The sequence below is a fragment of the Haliaeetus albicilla genome, chromosome 10 (genome assembly GCF_947461875.1).
Source record: "Haliaeetus albicilla chromosome 10, bHalAlb1.1, whole genome shotgun sequence".
NCBI lineage: Eukaryota > Metazoa > Chordata > Aves > Accipitriformes > Accipitridae > Haliaeetus > Haliaeetus albicilla.
In genome coordinates, this window is record NC_091492.1 from 22,432,453 (window position 1) to 22,454,078 (window position 21,626).

The 21,626-nt window shown below is 58.6% G+C and overlaps 1 protein-coding gene across 5 annotated transcripts; it reads left to right on the forward strand.

The window, feature by feature from the left end:
• The first annotated feature begins 836 nt into the window (after positions 1-836).
• Positions 837-14,616, forward strand: SLC9A5 (solute carrier family 9 member A5). 5 transcript variants are annotated; one of them, XM_069793868.1, is made up of 17 exons: positions 837-1,031; positions 5,954-6,256; positions 6,917-7,083; positions 7,385-7,463; positions 7,737-7,914; positions 8,045-8,265; positions 8,436-8,572; positions 9,214-9,303; positions 9,435-9,505; positions 9,888-10,043; positions 10,221-10,350; positions 10,529-10,617; positions 10,784-10,910; positions 11,040-11,210; positions 11,799-11,868; positions 12,077-12,208; positions 12,482-14,616. In XM_069793868.1, exons 1-17 carry the CDS (start codon positions 899-901, stop codon positions 12,946-12,948), a joined length of 2,721 nt encoding a protein of 906 aa, XP_069649969.1. In that variant the 5' UTR covers positions 837-898; the 3' UTR covers positions 12,949-14,616. The 5 variants fall into 5 exon arrangements, with proteins under 5 accessions (XP_069649969.1, XP_069649968.1, XP_069649970.1 ...); XM_069793867.1 differs by having other exon boundaries at positions 838-1,031; positions 8,436-8,638; XM_069793869.1 differs by lacking the exon at positions 9,888-10,043 and having other exon boundaries at positions 838-1,031; positions 8,436-8,638; positions 9,160-9,303.
• The last annotated feature ends 7,010 nt before the right edge of the window (positions 14,617-21,626 follow it).

Below are 21,626 nucleotides of genomic sequence, written 5' to 3' on the forward strand. Positions count from 1 at the left end.
CCAAGAAGCACTCCACCAGCATACCTTCCTGCCCCCTGCCAGGCAGAATCCCCGCTCCCTGGGCTGCCTGGGCATCCCTCCCTGCCTGCCCAGGACACAGGGCCCTGGATCTGGGAACCACAGGGATGGGGTGTGGGAGACATGGCACCTCCCGGAGCAGGGGGGATGGCCCAGGGTTGGTGGGCAAGTGGGAGCTTTTAAGGGTGTCTGAGAGGGCTGGGGAGGTGAGGATGACCCAGGAACCATGGGGGGCACCCTGGGGTGCTCCCAGCCTGGTGCTCAGGCAGCGGCTGGGGTAGGGATGGGTGCTCACAGCTGGCAGCAGAAGGGGTTGGGCTGGAGGGGGGGATTAGGTGGGGAGACTGGGAATCTGGTGGGTGCAGGAGGACGGAGCCAGGGTGAGGGGACTCGGGCAGAGAAAGGGCACCAGGGGAGGGCACGGAGCACCGGAGTGACGCAGGGGGCACCGCCAGGCAGGAGCCAGGGGGACAGGAATGGCACAAGGGGGGCACCAGGGTAGAGGCAGGGGGGCTGCTGTGGGGCAGGGGGTACTGGGGCAGGTGCAGAGGGACTGGCATGGGGCAGGGGGCACCGGGGTGATGCCCGGGGGACCGAGGTGGGGCAGGGAGCGCCGGGAGGGTGCAGGTGGGCTGGGGTGGAGGGGGATGCATGGGGTGAGCAGGGCGGTGCCGGCCCCCGGGGCAGGTGCAGGGGGGCCGGGGGCAGTACCGGGGACCCCGGGGCAGTACCGGCGGCAGGGGGCGGGGGGAAAGGCGGAGCGGGGCGGGGAGCGGCGGGCGGAGCACGTGGGGTGGGGCCGGACCGGCGCGGCCCCACGTGCGCGTGACGCGGGCGGGGGCCGGGAGCGCGGCGGAGCGGCGGGGAGCGGCGCGGGGCCATGCAGCCCCCGGCGGCCTCCCCCGGCCCCGCCGCCCCGGCGGGAGCCGAGCTGCTGCGGTGGCAGTGGCGGGAGGTGCAGGCGCCCTGCCTGGTGGCCGCCTGGATCCTGGTGGCCAGCCTGGCCAAGATCGGTGAGTGTCCCCCGTGTCGTGTCGTGTGTCGTACCCCCCCTCCCCGGTCGCCCGGGGCTCCGGGAGCAGCTGCGCCCACCCCCGGGGCACGCAGGGTGGGATGTGACATCCTCGGTGGGCGCAGGGGGTAGCTGGGGCGAGGGGTGCCACCGCACAGCAGGACACGGGTCATGGGGACAAATGGCCAGAGGCCGGCTGGTCACCATCCTCAGCTGGGCTGCGGTGGCCTGGCACGACCACGCGCCACATCCTCCATCCCCTTCCGTGGGATAGTGAGTGGTGACGAGGTGAAGGTACAGCCCGAGGGACAACGCGGAGGCTTGGGGCCCGTTTTCCTTGTGAGGGATGGATGGGTGGGCGCAGAGGAGGGAGGGTTCTGGAGGAGAAGAGGTGCCCGAAAGGACGTCCCATGCACCAAAGGCTGGCGCAGCACATGCCGTCGGCAGGGCCCGAAGCTGTTCGATCCCCCCCAGCTCTGGGAAGGGCTCGGTGGTACCGGCGTTGGCAAGATGTGGCCCTGACAGCCTGGGCGTGGGTCTGTGCCTGTGGACCCCTCCGGTGGGTCGCTCTGGATCCGCATGGCCTCGGGCTCTCGTGCTCCCCAGCACAGGACCGCACAGCCGGGGGGAGGCTCCGCTGCGGGAGGCTGCGTGGGAAGGTGCGAGGAGGATGTGTGTGATCTGCCGCAGGGCTCTGCCCCCCACCAGCACCCTGGGTGCTGGGGACGGGACACCCGCGTGTGGGTGCTGAGCAGGGTCCCTAGAAGGCTGGTCCCTCATAGTCTCCCTGCCTGCTGTGCTGGGCCCAGGGGACGAGACCGTGACCTTGAGGCAGGGTTCCTCCTTGGAGGCCCCCACTGTGGGCACAGCCCTCACAGCAGGGGTGCAGGCACCCTCTTAGTTTGGAACTGGCTCAAGAAACACAGGTTCAGAGTCTTTGAGCAGCCAGGGACTAGCAGCAGCTCTCAGTACTCAGGGGAGAGCTACAGCTGTGACCACCAGCTGGCCTCTGCCTGTCCCAAGCATCATCAAAACCACTGCCATGGACCTTGCGCTCCTCTCCTTCCTTGCCTTCTCGCAAGGGATACCTAAAGCATCGCGAGGAATGAATTAAAGGGCGTCGTGAGCTTAAAAATACAACCCTCTGTCTGCAGCTGTGCCACCTCCAGCTGCCTAGCACGTCCCTCCTACCTGCAGAAGATCAGAGAGATGATTCCTTTCCCTGGCTCTTATTTTATTCTCTTAAATGTCTCTGTGGAGCTGCTCCCTGTCTGGGTTTCCCTTGACATGCTCCCCTCAACCACCCTTGCCTTTGCCTCAGCAGTGCCAGTGGGTGCAGGGGGGCCTGAGCTGGGGTCATTCCCAAGCCCACAGCCCTGCCACGTTCTTCCAGGCCTGAGGTGAGCTGATGGCCACTCTCCCTCTCCATCTGGGAGACGCAACCCTGATGGTCGGTAGCTCTGGGCTGCCTGGTTCAGCGCATCCGATGCGTCCGATGGATTTTCAGAGCCTGGAGCCAGGAGCAACACCCAGACCTGGAGGCAGGGCTGTGGGCAGCACCCTGGCAGGGGTGTCCCCCGAGGTGGCATGCGACTTCATGCATGCACAGGAGCCCACAGAGGAGATGGAGCTGGGGGCGGAGGATGTTGGGGAGTGGAGGGGACAGCGTCGGCTGCGGTGGCTGTGGACGCTGGGCGCAGGCTGGCGCAGAGGAGCCATTGCAGTTGCGGTGCTGGGCTGCCAGCTCACAGCCCTGTGACTGCAGGGGAGGAAGCGGCCCCATGCCTGGGCGATGGGGAAATGACACTGCAGGCTCTGTTCTCGGAGGCGGTCACGATGCCGGGGTGCCCCGAGCCAGCAAACACCCGGGGCGGGGAAAAAACTGGCTTGGGTGTTGCCTTCCTGCACAGCAAGGCATCATCCGGGCTTTGCTGCCTTTTCCGTACTTGGGCAGAGCACAGATCTGCTTGAATGGGATGTGGGGAAGAGGGAAGTGATGAGCATTGCCCCATGGGCAGGGGTTTGCCAGCAGATGGATGTTTTTCCACCCAGCAACATCCCCATGGGTCACAACCTTCTGTCCTTGCACCGTCACCTCTGTCCCCAGCTGCCTGTGTCTTGGTTTAGGTGTTTCACCGTTTCCCAAGCACTGGAGGAGTGGAGCAGGTTTTGGCCCTGAGTCCTCCCAATGGCAAATCCTATATTATGGATGCCTGAGTGTGGATTATGGCTCTGAAGTTAATTCACATGTGGCTAAGTTACTGTTGCTGTGGGAACCTTTAATGCTGAAATCCTTGACTAGCATGTGTAAAATTAGAGCTTGTTCCACCCGTCCCCACTGGCTACTCCCTGCGGCACAGAGGAGCTCGTGTGCTGCCATTTGCTCAGGAGGGTAGCAGCATCTCCGCTCAGCCAGGAGATTTTTGGACAAGCAGGGTCTTTCCCATCGATGCTGCTCCCTTCTTTGCCCAAGTTTTTGGCTCAGGGGAATGAATGACGGATGACAGCCAGGAGCCATGTCCCCATGGCGTCTCTGTGGGCTCTCCTGGGTCTCTCCAGCCAGCCAGGGCATCTATCTGCAGTATGGGGAGTGCAGATGGGTTGACGGAGCGGGGATCTTGGCAGTGCTCCCGAGCATGCAGAAAGGGGCTGGACGCCTCGTTCCCTTCTTGAAAACTTCAGAGCTTTGTTCCCGTGGGTGGGAAGCGGTTTCGCAGCCTGCTGCAGGCGCTGAGCGAGCGCTGTTCGCCCACCGGCACTGCCTTCGCCGAGCTCGCGTGGGGTGAACAGGGCTCTGCTGCGGCTTGTGCGGTCATTTAGCAGGAATTTGGCTGGGCCGGAGCTCAGTCAGCCCTCCTCCGGGCTGTGGGTTTGCTTGGAGGGCTGTAGTGGCCATATCGCCACTGCTTCGGTGGCTGAATTGCAGCCGCTGGCAGCGAGCGGAGGTGGCTGGAGGTGAGGGTGGATGCCCTGGGCTCTGTGGCTGGGGCACTTGGCTGCAGAGCTATGGCAGAGGCTTGGCCCTGGGTGCTCTGCAGCTCTTTTCCCTTGAGGTGGTTGGTGATGGAGCTGCAGATCACACCAGCCCGGTGCTCACCGCTCTGCCCTTGCTGGCTGTGGCAGTGTTCCCGGCATGTTATGCCAGGGGAGCAGTGCCGGGGTTTGCCAGGATGACACGGACAGGGCTTACTGTGCCAAGGAGCAGCGCAGGTTGCTGTGAGGGTCTCAGTAAGAGGAAAAGTGACCCCCTTAGCCTGCATGTTCAGTGGTGGGCTCAAAGATGTTGTCTGGTTAGGGATTGGATCTTTGACATTGAATTATTTGCTCTAATTCAGTGCTCAGCTGCAGTGAAGGAAAGCAAATTAACTAAGAGGTGTTAGGAAAGGAGAAAGGGAGAACATCAGGAGGCTACAACCTCAGTTCTCGGGGTGTCCGCATCTCAGGGACACTGGTACACATCCCAGAAAGGATAGAGCAGGACTGGGACAGGTTCAGAGGAGAATGACAAGGGCAGAGAGACATGGAAACCTACTGATGAAGCACTGCCTGTTCCTGGGCTTCTCTCCAGGTCACGCCACTGAAGACAGGACCCTGGGCTAGGCAGACCTTATGGTCTGTCCACAGGGGTTCCTAAGGAGGGAAGAAGCCAAGTGACCTAGGGTTGATTTGTGACCACAGCACAGCTTTCCTTCTGGTGGGATGACTTGGCACAAGCAATGGGCACCTTTAATCCAGCTAAAGGGTTTTAGGGACTGGGTTTTGGGTTGGCCGCAGGGGTGGGCTTGCAGCCAAGTGATGGCTCAGAGGCTACCCTCATGTCCCTTGTACCTGCTGGGTGCTCAAGGACAGAGGTGGCTCTGGAAGTGCCTGGAGGAGCCCACTCCCCAGGAGAAGGTTTCTTCATCTGATGGTCATGTCATGCAGAGCTGGGCTGGATGTCACAAGCGATGGCAGAACTCAATGATGCGAGGGCAAAACCGCTGTGACCCTCGACAGCATTTCCCCAAGCACTGCCCTTTGGGGGTAGCAAAAATACAGCACCCTGCGCTAGGGAGGAGAAATCCGCAGGGATGGGGCGTTGCCCACCTGGAAGCTGGAATGATTTGGGATTACACAGGACACTCTGGCCTTGGGGACAAGGCTGCCTGGAGGAGCAATTCCCCTGTGCTGGCTGGCGTGACGTCCTGCTGGCTTGTGCCTAAGCTGCAGGCTCACTGCCACATTGCTGATGGATGAATACCAGGGCACACTCTGCTTGCTTTAAAAAATAAATCCTGTTCCACGGCAGTTTAAGATTTGGTCCAAACCTCTCATGGAATACACTGATTATTCAAAGCATCTCTAAATCTGCAGCTCCCGTGTGCCTGTTTTTTGCATGCAGGTAGGTTAGCTGGTGCTAAGGAAGGTTGTGCTCTGGCACAGAGACCGTCTGACTGGCTTGTGCTGCAGTGGTTTGCATGCTGCTCTGTCTGCTTGCTCAGATGGCTGCAAACAAGGTCACCCCATCACCAGGGCTGAGTGTCCTCGTCTCTGAGTGGGGTAACGTGTCCCAGTGAACCAGGATGCCTTGTCTCAAACAGCAGCCAGCATTGCTTGTGATGCTGTGAATGTGCTTGCTGGCTGCTTTTATCCTTTAAGTGCATATACCAGAGGCCAAGAAAAGCAAAATAGCTAGCCGCTTAGCTTATTAAACAGTGGCTGAGGAGGAGATGGAGATCGCAAAGAGTCAGGGACTTGAAATCCTGATCTGGGAGTAGCTGGAAGGTCTTCTGCACACACATGGCCATGAAGCAGCCTTAGATGCTCCCTTGTCCTCCCCAGGGTCCATTGTGCATAACCAACCCTTCTGTGGAGTTTGTGGATCTGGGATGCTCTGTCCATGTGCCTGTTTGGCTGATGCTCTCATTCTTCCTTTCCTTCTAGTTTTCCACCTGTCAAGGAAGGTGACGTCCATCGTCCCAGAGAGCTGCCTCCTCATCCTGCTGGGGCTGGGCCTGGGAGGCATCGTGTTGGCTGTGGCAAAGAAAGCCGAGTACCAGCTGGAGCCCAACATGTTCTTCCTCTTCCTTCTGCCCCCCATCGTCCTAGACTCGGGCTACTTCATGCCCAGCCGGCTGTTCTTTGACAACATTGGTGCCATCCTCACCTACGCGGTGGTGGGCACGCTCTGGAACTCCTTCACCACCGGCGCTGCGCTCTGGGGGCTGCACCGAGCCGGGCTCATGGGTGGGTGCAGAGGGCTGCCCAGCTTGGACCACATCCCCAGAAGATGGGTTGGAGGTGCAAAGCATCCCCAAGTTCAGAGCCCACTGCCCGGCCCTGCCATGGATTCCCAGGAATTATAGCAGTAGTGGGCTCCTGGCATCCTGGGAACAGTGCTCTGGCAGGACCGTCAAGCATTCAGGACAAATGGGCCCTGCTCGGCACTGGGCTGACTCACATCTTTGCTATTTTTGTCACTGACCTTGGCTAGGTTTGCTGGCTTGCTGCCATGTTCCCCGTCCTTGGCTGGAGCCACTGGCCCTGGCTGGTCTGAGCTGTGTTTTTAGCTCTCCTGAGCCCCGAGGAACCACTTGATGCCTGGACCTGAGGTGGGGCTGCTAAGCCTCCTTCGGTCCATACCTGCCAGAGGGGCCGTGATGCACCTGGGTGCCAAGGGGGACATCCAAGCCCTGCTCCCCTCATGTTGCAGCAAGGGTGTGCTGAGCCCTGCTTTGCCTGGGGGACCCCGGAGATCTGGGAGCACTCCCAGGCTCAGCCCATTGCACTCCAAGTTGGGATGCTGTAGCCAAGTCACCGGGACTAGATGAGGGACAGGCTTGTTTCAGCCTGGTGAGAGAGGCTCTGGGGCAGACAGTGTGCCTGAGCTTGGTCCTTCTGTCCTAGCAGATCCAGGCGTTGAAGCTGGGCTGATGGATTTCCTGCTCTTCGGCAGCCTCATCTCAGCTGTGGACCCCGTGGCAGTGCTGGCCGTCTTTGAAGAGGTCCATGTAAATGAGACCCTCTTCATCATCGTGTTTGGCGAGTCTCTCCTGAATGATGCTGTCACCGTGGTGAGTTGGAGCTTGGGGGACCCTAATGTGGAGCCCGACGTGGGCCAGGGCACTGGAGTCCCCCAGGATGGGCAGAGGATGCAGGTGACATCCCCAGGTCGGAGGCAGACCCATGCTATGCTCTCTTGGTCTTTCCTCTCTCCTGGCCCTGGGGGACTTTGCCTGCCAAGATGAGCTGTGTCACCTGGCAGATTTGGGGCAGGCGATGCCTCTTCTGCAGGGTCCATCCTGCCCGCAGGTGCTGCCCCTCTCAAGGCAGGGCAATTCTCTGCCTTCCCCAAGGGATTTGCCTTGCCTGCAGGTGCTGTACAAGGTCTTCAACTCTTTTGTGGAGCTGGGCCCAGCACACATCCATGCCACTGACTACGTGAAGGGGGTAGGTGAGTATGTGCCCCACCAGCCCCTCCACCTCTTCCTCCTGTATGGAAGCGTGGGGGGCAAGCACGGGTGCTGTCATGCAGTGGGGTGGGCACTGAGCACCACAGCTCTGTCACCTCCATCCCAGTGGTCACATGCCAGCCATCATCATGGGGTGCTTTGGTGGGGACCCCCATGGGAGCATGGGGCTTGGCCAGCTCAGCATGGTATGGCCGCGGGGCACAAGAGCTGGGCTTGCTTGCTTATGGTGCAAATGAGTCTTCTCCCCCCACCAGCCTCCTTCTTCCTGGTGAGCCTTGGGGGCACGGCCGTGGGGCTGCTCTTTGCCTTTCTCCTGGCCCTGATCACGCGGTTCACCAAGCGTGTGCGCATCATTGAGCCACTCTTCGTCTTCCTCTTGGCCTATGTTGCATACCTTGCTGCTGAGATGGTCTCGCTTTCCTCCATCCTGGCGTGAGTACTAGGGTGTCCCCCGGTGGGGTCTGGGAAATCAGGGGTGCAGTGCTGAGCAGCAAGAGGAGGCGAGCAGACCCACTCCTCATCCCGCTATAGGGTCATGCCAGCTCGTTCTGCCCCTCCGCAGAGTCACCTTCTGTGGGATCTGCTGCAAGAAGTACGTGGAAGCCAACATCTCCCAGAAATCCCGCACCACGGTCAAGTACACCATGAAGACCCTGGCCAGCAGCTCAGAGACCATCATCTTCATGTTTCTGGGCATCTCGGCTGTGGACACCTCCAAGTGGGCATGGGACACAGCACTGGTGCTGGGCACCCTGCTCTTTATCCTGCTCTTCAGAGCTGTGGGTCAGTCTGCCCCACTGTGCTTCTGGCCAGTAGCACCCAGCCCTTTTCATGCCAAAAAGTGGTATCCCCCAAGAAAGGCTGGGGCAGCTCCTGGCTGGGGTTTTGCGTTGTCTCCAGGAGCAGGCCAGGCGCTGCGAGCATCCCACGCTCTCCTTCTACTTCTTCCCTAGGCGTTGTCCTCCAGACCTGTGTGCTCAACCACTTCCGCCTCATCCCCCTGGACAGGATTGACCAGGTGGTCATGTCATATGGTGGCCTCCGGGGGGCCGTGGCCTTTGCCCTGGTCATCCTGCTGGACAGGACAAAGGTGAAAGCCAAGGACTACTTTGTGGCAACAACCATCGTGGTGGTGTTCTTCACTGTCATTGTGCAGGTGAGGATGGGCACCATGCCCTCCTCCAGTGCTGCCTTCTTGCCCCAGAGCTGGCCTTGGGGGCCAGGCGAGTGCATGGGGACATGTGCTTGGGGCAAGTACCTCTTTTCAAGTGACTTTTGGTCCTCAGTGCCTCCTGGCACCCCATCCGTCACCAAAACCGCCGCGGCATCTGTCACGATGGTGGGGCCATGGCCCATGTTGTTTCCCTGTTGGCCTCTTGTTCTGGGACTGGCTCCAAGAGCAGCAACGGCGTGTGCCTGGCCAGGCTGTTCTCTTTACAAAGCTGCTGATGGCCCCTGGCTCTGCGGTACCTGTGCCCCAGGAAGGGTAGCCGCACAGCAGATGGATGCAAGCCTGGAGGGGGGGAACTTGGGGGGTATGACATGGTCACTGCCTGTTGGGACACAGGACCATCACCCAGGTCCTGGAGGCAGGGGGTTGGGTTGGTAGGGGCACACATGGCTGGCACAGCTGCTGTTCCCGGTCACTTCGTGCTGCTTCTGCTCCCCGTGCCCCAGCCACGCACCCTCTCGCCCTCCCAGTCTTTCCCTTGCCTTCTCCTGCTGTTCCAGGGCCTCACTATCAAACCCCTGGTGACATGGCTGAAGGTGAAGCGCAGTGACCACCACAAGCCCACGCTGAACGAGGAGCTGCATGAGCACGTAGGTGCTGGTGCTGGAGACTGCCTGGCTCCCTGCACCGCTGGGGCTGGGTGAGGGCAATGCATGGTCTCAGCACCCCCAGGGGCACCTGCAGCCTTGCCACCACTCTCACCCTCTTGTCCTCACTCAAGGCCTTTGACCACATCCTGGCAGCGGTGGAGGACATCGTGGGGCACCATGGCTACCATTACTGGCGGGACAAGTGAGTGTCTTAGCCAGGATCCTCTGCCAGCCATCAGGTGGATGGGGGTGCATGCCAGCCATGGGGACATTGCAGGGTCCCCACTGGAGGACACCTCTGCTGTAGGCATGGCAGCAGGACCAGGAAGGCTGTATGTCCATCAGTCCATCTGGAAAGGGACCATCTGGCTGCTGTTGTGCAGCAGACTGAGGTCCCAAAGCATCCCAGAGAGAGATTGGGTGGGTGTAGCTGGGAATGCTGTGAGAGCTGGCATTGCTTGCCCATGCCGGAGTGGCTGGAGGGCCATGGGGTGTCCACGGTGGTGGTGATGGCCCTATGCCTCCCCACAGATGGAGCTGCGCTGAGCGCTGAGGAGGGAACAGCCCTGTTAAAGCCTAGGCAGTGTTTATCTGCAGCACTGTGACAGGAAAAGGATGCGAAAAGCCTGTTTCCTGGAGGGGAAGCACTCCAGCAGGGCAGCCACACTAGCCCCAGTCCCGTTCCCATCGCCTCCCACAGACGCACTGGTCTCTGGCTTCCCCTTGGGCAGGGACGAAGGGTCAGCATGTCCCCTCCCCTCCTGCTCTCGCTGGCAGCATGTCCCTGGGCACAGCCAGGTCCTGCATGCCCAGCCTGCTTTCGCCACGCTTTGGACACTCTCAACCTTGCGTGGGCAGGGGGTCCCTGGCCGTGGTACCCTGGGAGCTAAACCGCCCCTGTCTTCATCTTGTGGCAGGTGGGAACAGTTCGACAAGAAGTACCTGAGCCAGCTCCTGATGCGGAAATCTGCCTACAGGCTGCGGGACGAGATCTGGGATGTTTACTACAAGCTGAACATCCGTGATGCTATCAGCTTTGTCGACCAGGTAGGGGCATGTGGTGAGAGCTGGGCAGCGGGATGGCCCTGATGGGAGCCAGCTGGCCTGGGGTGGCGGTCCCCACCATATATGGCCACACGTGTACCCTCTGGCCAGGCAGTGGGGACCCCCAAGCCCAGCTGGGTCCTTGCTGCCCTGATGCCAGCCTTGCCCTCCCACCTCCCAGGGTGGCCACGTGCTCTCAGCTGCCAAGCTGGCACTGCCCTCCATGCCCAGCCGCACGTCCATGTCAGAGTCGTCGGTCACAAACCTCCTGTGAGTATGAGCATCCCCTGGGCAGACCTTGCTAGACCCCCCGCAGCTGCCCTCTTCCCTGGGGCTGGGTTGTGCCAGGGCTGGCAGGGGGCTGGCAGGATACAGGCATGGAGCCCAGCTCTGCCATCTCCATCTCCACCTCCCTCCATCTCCATCTCCCCGCCAGGAGGGAGAGCGGGAGTGGTGCATGCCTGGACCTGCAGGTGATTGACACAGTGCGGAGCCGCCGGGACAAGGAGGATGCTGCCATGCACCATGTGCTGCGAGGGAGCCTCTACAAGCCCCGCCGGCGGGTGAGCACTCCCTGGCCGTGGTGCGCGGCTGACCCTGAGGGTAGCAGCACCCGCGAGAGGAGCAGGGATGGAGGATGCTCTGTGGGGCCAGCTGCTCACCCTGTGTCTCTTTGCCTCTCCCTCGGCCAGTACAAGGCCAGCTACAGCCGTCACTTCATCTCTCCAGATAAACAAGAGCGCCAAGATAAAGAAATCTTCCGGCAGAACATGAAGAGGCGGCTGGAGACCTTCAAGTCCACAAAGCACAATGTCTGCTCCTCCAAGAACAAGGCCAGGCTGAAGGAAAAGGGCAGGAAAAAGGCAAGCACTCCCCAACCTCCTGATCATTTCCTAGCTCTGAGATTTGGCCTCCCCCAGGATGCAGAGAGTGAAGTCCTTTGGGGTGTAGGTGAGGTACTGCAGGGCATCGGCAGCTCCAGAGCCAGCAGGGAAAACAGCTCATCTCAGTCCTGCGTGTGCTGTGTGTGAGCTCACGGATGTCGCATGTCCACGTGTCCCCGCAACTCCAGCACTGCCGTGGAGTGGCTCTTCCCTAGGCAAAGCAGTCCCAAGCCCTGGAGGAGCCCCACGTTTGTTTTCCAAGAGCACTCAGCATAAAGTAGCCTGAACATCGGTGCAGATCCAGGCTCAGAAGTGTGGCAGTGCACGTTAAATTGAGCCTTAGGTGTCTTCTCTCATCTGGAGGCTTTTGAAGCCATTGCAGCTGAGCTGTTTGTTGTAGGGCCATGAAGACACAATGCCTGAGGACTAGGAACCACTGACTGACAGCTGCCATCTAGCTGGGGTGGGAATCTGCGTCCCCAGGGTTACCCTGGTTTGCAGGGCCACCTGGGTTGGGATTAGGGGTTTGCGCGGGGCAGGTCCCAGCCAGTCCCTCTTCCTTTGCAGAAGAACATCTCTCTGACCAGAGAGGCACCCAATGGGAAGACGCACAGAAATGTCCCCTGGCAGGAGGCAGGTAAGGCCAGTGGCAGGTGAGGTTTGCAGGTCCTGGCAAGGGGACATGGTGGGGTGGGATGAGAGCAGCCCGCTGTGCCTGCCTGCTGCCAGCTTGGTGGCATGACAGCACCCAGGGTTGTGCTAGCACCAAGTCCTTCTCCCATGGGTGCAGTCCTTCCCCACAGGGTGCTCCAACCTCCAAACCAACTCCCTCCATCTGTCTGCAGCTCCTGTCCTCGTAATGGTCAGCTCAGAGGAGGAGGAGAGCGATAGCTCGGAGACGGAGAGAGAGGACGACGAAGGGATTGTGTTCATCGCTCGAGCCACTGATGAGGTCCTACAGGGAAAGACAACTCCTGGTAGGCACCGATGCTCCCACGCCAGTGCATCTGCCATTGGGTAGCTTGTCCTTCCTCCACCTGGGGAGCAAAGTCGCCTTGGCCTGGGCAAAACCAAAGTCAGCAGAGCATGAATGGGAGAATCGCTGTTCTCTGTGGCTCTGGAGGCATGGCAAAGCCTCCCTGTAGCTCCTGCATCCCTGGGCCAGCTGGTTCTGCAATGTTTGCAGGGCCCAGAGAGAGAGCAAGAGCTGTGCAAGATCCCTCTCACTGTCCCTCCTTCTGCATCCCCAGGCAGCCTGGATGTCTGCCCCAGCCCCTGCATCATCCCGCCATCGCCCACCTTGGCAGAGAAGGAGCTGCCGTGGAAAGGAGACCAGGCTGATCTGGCTGTTTATGTCTCCTCGGAGACCACCAAAATTGTCCCAGTGGATATGCAGAAGGCGTGGAACCAAAGCATCTCCTCCCTGGAGAGCATCGCTTCCCCCCCAGGCGTCGAGAGCGGACCTCAGCACAGGAGATTCGCCTGCCCTGTGCTGGAGGAACAACCCCAGTCTGCAAGCCAGGTGATGCCGGAGCAGGGCTCCTGCTTCCAGTTCCCCAGCCATGTCTCTAAGAGCGGCCGGTCGCAGAGTGACAGCAGCCCGGATGGCGCTGAGCAGCAGGAGCTGCAGCCTTTGATGGCCACAGAGGAGCAGGGCAGGATGCTGCCTGCCACGGAGCCCAGATGGCTGATGTTCAACAGAGCAAGCCACCTCTGAGGCAGACTGTGGATGGGAAAGGGGCTGGGGGCTGCGGACGGGCTGCAACCCACTGACCGCTCTGCTGTCTTGCATTATAAAGCTTGTGTGTGTCTCCGTAAACTCCAGGAGTGGCAGGAGAGCCCAGTACTCCTCCCAGAGCTGGACTCCAGGGTGGGCTTTGCCCATACACCTAATGATGCAAAACTGGTCAATAACTGGGCTTCATGCTGCAACAGCAGGTACCAACAATCCCTGTCCACCCAGGGAGGCACTGACCCCAAACCTCATTCTTCCTCTCTGGTCCCTACACATTTCTGGAGCTGGGAGGCCAGAGATGTTCCTCCCAGGGCTGGGATCCCAGCCAGACTCCATCCCGTCATGGCTGTGCTGCCCTGAGGTGTGGAGGTGCTGGTTAACGGGCCGTGGCTGCTTGCGGGTGTAGGAGCATGAGCTGATCTCCAGCCTGGCTGTGAGTAGGAGACCTCTGCGGAGAGGGCTGGGAGTGACGGCTGGTGCACAAGAGCCCATCCACACACAGCGACCGAGCCATTGACTTCAAGGTGGTTACAGTGTTGGTTCCTCACAGCATGCATGGAGCAAAGCCAGGAGGCCAGAGGTAGGCTCCTTGCCACGGCAGCTCTGCATTCCCTGGGTTATGGAGGTACCACAGAGGCAAGGCCGTGACCTTCTCAGGACTGGGAGCAGCGCTCCTGGGGTTTGGCTCCACCAGGAGCCGGACTAGTGAACCTGTATGCACAGGGACTCCTCTAGCAACCAACCTGCTGTGCCAGCCTCACGCCTGTTGTCTGGATGTATCCCCAATAGCTGTGGTTTTCAGCTGTCTGGCTTTGCTAGGAGGCAGCTGCCCTGCACAGCATCCTTGGCGTTCATCCTGCCCACGTCTCAGTCCCTCCAGTTGCCTGGGGCCCATCAGCTGGGAGGGCTGGTCATGGTGCACAGAGCAGAGCAAGCAGCAGGTATGAATGTACATGAGGAACAGGGGTCATGGGCAAGAGCCAAGTGCATCTTCAAAGGTCTGTCCCCACCACCTGCCACCCAGCTATCCCTGGTCCTTCCTGAGAGGGTGGTGGGACCCGGTGGCAATGGCCCACACAGTGAATTATTCCTGGTGTGACCCCAAGGGCCGAGAATTGCTGCCCAAGAACTGCTCTGCATGCAAAAGCTTGGCATGGCAGCTGGGCACTGGCAATGTGGGAGGGTTGGGGATGCTTCTCTTGGGGAAGAATGGGGCCTTGGGCTCTTAATGCCCCAAAGCAGGTAATTAATTATCTATTCCAGTATGTGGGCATGCTGAGACAGCGGGTGTCAAGGGGACACTTAGATGCACTGGGTGAGTGAGCCCAATGTGGGGCAAGCGAGCTGATGGTACCCCCCGGTACTGTTAGCAAGGCTCAGCAAAGGCTGTTCTGCTCTGTACCTGTTCCACCAGATGAGCATGAGGTTTTTAAAAGGTTTTTATATAGTTTTGCATTTCTGGTATGCCTTATTCTGGTTTTGATTTCTGATACTGGGCCATACTAAATCTCTAGCTGGGTCAGTGTTTTCTGTAGCCATGGGCACCACAAATGACTCAAGACTTAATATGTTATTTGCAAGAATATTGTTTTAATGTGAAAATATATGCAGAGTATTTTGTAATGTTCAATAAATCAGAGTTGGAGCAGACGTCGTGGTGTGGTCTTTGCTCTCTGGGAACTTCTGCACATCCTGGTTCCTGCAACTCCTGGTTCAGTTCTCCCTCACAGGCACCATGTCCCTGTGCATCTCTGCTCTTCTCCACTCAAGGCCACAGCCCCCTTCTCAGACTCGATGTGCCTAACTGGATTTCCTATTTTCAATAATGTTTGCAGAAAATATGAAATTCTTTCCAAAGAGAAGCTTGCCTGCAGCTGTCATTAGGCCATGCTGCGGTGAGCAGCCAGCAAGAGGCCACCAGGCAGCCGGGCCCTTGCTGCCCGGTGTCATGGCTGCCTGCACAGCAGCCGAATGCTGCGAGCCCAGATCTTCCCATGTCAATGCTTCCTCTCTCTTTGCCAGAAATATGGTTCAAAGGCATCTGTTTCAGGGTATTCTGGGTCACAGGAACCTCCCTGCATTGGTGTGTGCTGGCTTTGCTCTTCCCTCGATCTGCTGGCTCTGCTTCTCCTAAAGGAGAGTAAATGGGGTTTACTTGATTCACAAGATAGATGTTTGGCTTGTATTCAACCTGGCATCTACTGTCACCTCTAGGTCCTTTTTGGCAGTGTCCCTGTATAGCTCCTAGCCCTGAGAGCTTTGCACTGGTCCCTGCGGAAGCTCTTGCTCCTCCTGATGTTTCCCATCTGCCTCACATCCCACTGGCCAGCAATGCTGGCCGAGCTGTGCTCTGCGTGCTGGACCGCAGTGCCAGCGTTTCCTGCAGACACGATCACCTTGGCGGTGCACCAGGTTGTGTGGGCCAGGTTGTCTTCCTGGAATTGGTGGGTCTGCAGCATTCAGGTCCTCAGAGGAGGAAAAGCAGATGTCTCGGCTTTGGGAAATGCTGAGGCTGGTTGCTGCTGTCTCACTTGGTTATCTGAGCCTAGCAGCTAACATGTGTGCAGGCTCTCCATGCCACCAGCCAGCAACTGGTGAGCTTGGAGCCCCCTCCTCCCACCCTCAACTCTAGCGATGTTGTTACCAGGGATGGTGGCTCCTACTACACCCTTCCCTACAGGGTTTTATTGGTATTTATTCTCATATTCTAATCTCTGTATTTCACTTTACAGGCAGAGATAGCCAGCAGCATCCTGCCTGCACAGGACTGCTCTGACCCTTCCAGCACAGCACAAAGCTGTGTCTTTCAGCCTAAAAATACTAAAGTGCTTCAGTGGAAAAACACAAGAACCAGGCCAAACCATGAACACATGTGCCCAAACCTCTGCGTCTCCAGGACAGACTAAGGCATAACCAAAGGAACTGCTTGTCAGACTGTAACCCAGAACATACAACCCTCTGACTGTTACTATAAGCAACCCCATCCCAAAGCTGCCTGGCTATCACAGACCTGTCATTTTGCACGCAGGCTTCTCCTTAGAGCCTGCCATTAAACCTGCACATTTTTTCCATGGGGATTTACTTTCTCCAATGCTCAGGTCCTCCAGTTTCTCCATGGTACCAGAACTTGTGAAGTCAGCAGGGGTTGTAAGGCAGCTCTGGTAACAGGAACATCAGCTGGATGGAAAAGCCAAGCTCTGGGTGATGGATTGGTGTTGGCCATCTCCCAAGTCAGCTAAGCAGCAGCATTGTGCAGTTGTCTTAAAATCACCACCTCACCATTGCACTATGCATGTTGGACCATCAGGTAAATTTTAGGCTGGAAGGGGCTCAGGAGGTCTGTGGTCCAACACTGGCTATATGCAGGGCTGGTGGCAAAGCTAGAGCAGGTAGCTCAGAGCCCTGTCCCATTGGGTTTGGAAAGTCCCCAAGGATGGAGGGGTCACCACCTCCCTGTCCCGGACCCACACCACAGCTGCACCACTCTTGTGCAGAATGATTTTCTCCTTATGCCCAGCAAACATTTTCCCTCATGCAGCTTGTCCCACTTGCCTCTTGTTCTTCCAAGTGTGTCTCTGAGAAGAGTTGGGCTCTGGTTTCTCCGTTTCCCCTTGTAGATAGCTCCCCTCTTTGCCTTGTCTTCCTAAAGCTGCTTCTCTCTTATCTATCTATCTATCTATGTCTATATTTTGTTCTGGGAAGCTCCAGGTTGGAGCTGGTAGCCAGTTGTGTCTCACAGGTACCAAGTCAAGAGGAATAATAATTTCCTTGAATCTGCCAGCTTCACATTCTCCACTGCAGCAAGGGTGCTGTTGACTCACAGGCAACCTTGTGTGATTTTTCATTCTGCTCTCTTTCTGGAGCACTTCTGACACCCTCACGTGACGTTTTCACAATGGCCTCTACAGGCACGAACGGTGGGTAGCTAGTGAGGGGGCCCAGCTTCTTACCTCCCACTTGGCCCCAGCAAGCACAAAGCTTGGCAGAGGCTTTTGCCACGCTCACGTTTTCATGGAGAACAGCGGGAAGGCAAATGCAGGAGAATTCAGGAGTTCAGTCTGATCGTATCTGGGTACACATATTTTGGAGACACATCAGTCCGTTCTTTGCTCCTTCCTGCTCCTGTCTGTCCAGGCATCCATCTCACCTGGATACAGTCAGACTGAACACCCCTCCTGAATTCTCCAGTGTTTGCCTTCCCGCTCTTCACATGTGAAGCAGCCATCCCTGCTCCCTGCTTTCACTGGAAGCCTCCTCTGCCTGTTGGTGGAGGGAACGATTCATTTTCACTCCAGAATTACCTCTGGAGGGGTAGATGGCAGCCCTGGTCCCAGTCCGCCCCACTGCACTGGCTGGTGAAGTTGTGCAGAAGTTGCTTGGCTGATGGGATGCGAGCTGGCCAGGGCTATGCGGTGAGTGGCTGGTGACGGAGCTGGGATCAGTCAGCAGACGGGATGGATAATGAGGAACAGATTTGCACTGGGCAGCGGTTCCCATGCTGCGTTCCAGGGCAGAGCGGCCAGGATGGGAGAGCCTTTGTGCTTCGTGCTGCACCCCTCCGGCGCGTGTCAAGCCAGCCCCTTGGCTCGCCCGTGTCTCCTCGTCATCTGCTGGAGGTGAGTATCCCCGGGCACCCCGCAGAGCTGGGGACCCTCTCCAGCAACTGTGCCACCCGGCAGGCTGCAGGGCTGGCAGAGAGGCTTTCCCCGCACCCTGGCTACGTAGGGGAACAAGCTGCAGCGTGGACTGGCTGAGAACAGTGGGATCTTTAGGTCAGCAGGAGCTGGGTGGGGTGATCCACCCCCCCCTTCGTGGTTCAGATTTCCCTGCTTTTGCCTGGAGGAGCAAACGCGGCTGTGGGACTCCCTGCCCTGGAGGACTGCGTGGCCAGGCTGCTGCTCCTGGTGACTCTTGCAGAACAGCCAGGATGGATGCCAACATGGTGGGGACTTTGATTTTAAGAGTATCTCAGATCCTAGAGTTGTGATCTTCCCTGCAGCCAGACCCAGCTGTTCCTCACAGCCTCAGGGAAGGCAAAGATCCCTGAAGAAGCCACCTGGGCGCCTCTCGCCTTGCCTTTTCCTGGCATCCAGTGCCACGCAGCCAGGCTGTCCTGAAGGTAAATGAAACCTGTGGTGGGTTAGTTGGAGAGGGAGGGTGCTGAGGACACTCTGGGGAGGTGGCCACCAGCCCAGTTGGTCTGGTGTACATCAGGCCACAGGTTGTCCTGAGCCTGCGGGCAGCTCATGAAGGGCTCGGAAAGGCCACAGGGTACTGGTAGAGACCAGACTCTGTGGAAGGTCTACTGTATTTGTGCCTTCCTCTCTTGCAGTGATGCAAGGCAATCCCTGCCCGTGCACAAGCTTTGCCTCCTGGAGCCCAGCTAAGCCCATGCTGTTGAAGTCAGAGAGCCAGTTAAAGCTTTGCTTTGGCTCCTCGGCTGGCTGGGGGGGCGGCTGGTTTCTGGGCTGTGCACATACCCGGGGCCTCGCTGTGTGAGGGTCCCCAGTGGTTTTTGGGCTCTGAGGCTCTCACAGGGAGCCGGATGAATTGTGGCTTCAAAGCTGCCCCGAGAACCCTCCTCTAGGCATGGCTGGTGCTGGGACCACACGAGCATCAATCGTGTAGGGGTCACCCCCTCCAGATTTCTCCTGGATGCTTAGGGTCCTGCCTGCTTTCTCAGAAAGCCCCATCTCCCAGGGCCAGGATATTCTCTTGTCTACCACATATGTGCGTGTAGATACACATATGTTCAGTAGACATCCCTATCCTCTCGTATTTATGGAGAAAGCTGGCAAAGGCTTTGGAAAGGTACGCCAGAAAGATGAAAAAAAGAAAACCACTATGAAGGCCAAGAACTATTACGTTTTCATATGCTGTGGTGCGGGGCTGGCTGATGGGAGCCGGCCAGTGAAGGAGCACAAGCTTGCGTTTGCTAGGACTGAAGGACTGTTGAGCAAGCAGGTTAGCCAGGCTGCTGCTGGATGGTTAATCGGTGACCCCTGCTAGGCTCACTCCGATCTTTGTTTTCTCCTGCTAGGGGATAGACAGAATTGTTATAAATGTTTGGGGTTTTTTTTTCCCCTTAGCAAAAATAGGGTGTGAAGCAAACAGGGAATTACAGAGACTAAAGAGTGCAATAGTGAAAAAACCCTAGCAGCTACCTTGCCGTGCTTGGATTTGTCTATAAATCCAGCTCCACGTGGGGTGTCGCTTGACCAACGGCAACCAAACTGCTCCCAAACTGCTAGAAATCGGGGGGCCCGCCCCCCCCCAGTCCCGGCTCTGGGGAGCCAAAGGCCTGTTGCCTCAGGAGGCAGGGGTGTGAGGGGGACATCCTCCCTCCGATGAGGGTAACGCACCGAGGGTATACGGGGCGGAAAAGGGGCCGGCGCTGGCTGTGCCCCCGTGGGGCTGGTAGATAAGGCCCCCCCCGCCGCAGGGAGCTCGTTGCCCGCGGCCGGGCCGGGCCCCGCCGGGCGCCTGAGGGAGTCGGGCGGGGCGGGGGGGCGCTGGGAGGCGGCAGCAGCGCTGCCCAGCGCGGCCGGCAGGTGTCGCCCCGCGCCGAGGGCTCGGTCCGCCCCTCCCGCCGCCAAGATGGCGGCCGCGGTCCCTCAGAGGGGCCTCCCGCGCGGCTGCCGGCCCCTGCGGGGGAGCCTGTGCGGCTGAGCTGAGCGACGAGTGCCAAGGGCCCCGCTGTTCCACGAGGGGGTAGTCTTTAGGGGGAAAAAAAATTATATGTGGTAGTTTCAGGACTCTTTCGGTAACCGTGTGCGGGGCGAGCTGCTCCCCTCAGCTTCCCACCGCCCTCCTGATGGTCCGCTGTGAGGTGCAGGCAGCTGCCAGTCGGAAGACGCCGCTGCGCAAATTGTGGGTGGCCAGTGCTCTCGGTGAGGCTCCAGTTCACGCTCTTCCTCGGCTGCCTTCGTCTCACCCAGTGGCAAATGCAGGCAGTGGCTGCCTTGTCAGGGGCAAAGTGTGACCCAAAACCAAAGCCTTTTTTTAAAGTGGGAAAAAAACAAAGAAAAAAGCAGCAAAGAATGCGCCCTTGGACCTGTATGGACTCAGTAGTGGTGAGGAAGTTGCTGCCTGGACTCAGAGGGCTGACGACTGCTGGCTCCAGCTGGGCTGCTGAACTCCCCATGCTTCCAGGAATAGCTGGAGTAGGGTACCTGGAGAGGATATTTCAGGGATGGCCGGGATATCAACCCCACAGCTTTTGACCCACTTGTCCCACTTAGTGCTGAGCTCCTGTGGAGGCACGTGGCCCTAGCCAAACAACTTGGCCAATATGGGTCCTATATGAATGCTAGAGGGGTCTAAGCCTCCTGGTTCCTTCCCCAGGTTGCTCCATAGCTGGCCTTACCCTGCCTTGATCTGGGAGCAGAGATCCCTCTGCAAGGAGGAACAAAATGGCAGCAGTGATGGAAGAAGGGCAAGCGACAGGAAAGTAGGAGAGACTGATGACAGGAGGCACCAGCCCTCTGCCCTTGCCTGTCTGAAGAGGAAGCTACTCATCTCCTTTAGGAGACACATTGTTATTGCTGCTGAGGGGATTAAATCATGCTATTTCCTGCTGGTGCTCTCCAGCCACTGGTGCCATGGAGAGGAGGTGCCCACCCCAGCTGGCACCACGCTCACAGCATGCCTGTAGTGTATTCCTGCCTGGTGCAGGGTCTTCTCCCTCCAACCTGCACTGGGAATGAAGGGTCCCTGGGGTAGGACCCATGATCCACATCCTACCATCTCCTCCAGGAACCTGCTGTGCCCCACGTCCCACCCGCTCTGTGTTTCTGCCTGGCATCCTTGCTGTAGGCATTCCCTGAGGTTCACTCCTCTAATTGCCAGCTACAGATGTCCCATGGCAGACTGCTGCTATTCCCGTCAAACCAGCCCTTCCCAGTGGCATCTGAGGAGCCTTCCCATCACCTCCTGTGCTCTGGATCTGCAGTCAGCAGAGTTGGCTCCTGTCTCCCCTGGGGAGAAGACCCTGACCCCAAACTGCTCTTTGCCTACTGCAGAGTGAGTCGAACCTTAGCCTGGAGCCTTGCAGAGCTGCTCTGTTCAAGGCTGAGATGGAGGGACCAGATCTTTCCCCTTCACTACCACCTGGGCAAGGCTGGAGGTGAGCAAAGCCCATGCCTGCACCAGGGGAGACTATTGCTCAGCTCTGAGCAGGTTGCCATTCAGCACCTGGAGGACCCACAGTGGGACTGCCTAAGTTCAGTAGGCAGCACAGCCCAGCTGCTACAGGCAACATGAGAGCTGGTCCTAGGGAACGCCCATGCGCCTGTATAAAGCACTGATTGCATGCCCACAGCTGGAGCTGTACCTTGGGGCTACTGCTCTGCCCCAGTGAGTGCTGAGCTAACCCAGCTGCTTCTCTACCTGCCTGATCTGGAGGAGTAAAGTGCAGGCAGGTGAGAGCTTTCCTTCTCTCTGGAGAGACTCTGCCATGGGAGAAGGGTTTGCAGGATCTGCTGGGATCTGCTGGGCACAGGCTCTGCAAGTGCTGGCTGTAAGTGTAGGGTTTGTGAGGGGCTGGGGGGGATGGATGGGGGCTTGGCTGAGCATGTGCCCAGTGGGAATAGCAGTCCTGGGGGTCAGAGCTCCTGAAGCAAAGTGAAGGAGGTGCTGTGGTCCCTGGCTGCCACCCCAGG

Bases quoted from the DNA above. Each gene is read 5' to 3' on its own strand.
- SLC9A5 (XM_069793867.1), top strand. From the start codon at position 899: ATGCAGCCCCCGGCGGCCTCCCCCGGCCCCGCCGCCCCGGCGGGAGCC. The intron at 8,266-8,435 runs GTCAGTCTGCCC...CTTCTTCCCTAG, and splicing joins CCTGCTCTTCAGAGCTGTGG to GCGTTGTCCTCCAGACCTGT. The intron at 9,506-9,887 runs GTGAGTGTCTTA...AAGCCTAGGCAG, and splicing joins TACCATTACTGGCGGGACAA to TGTTTATCTGCAGCACTGTG.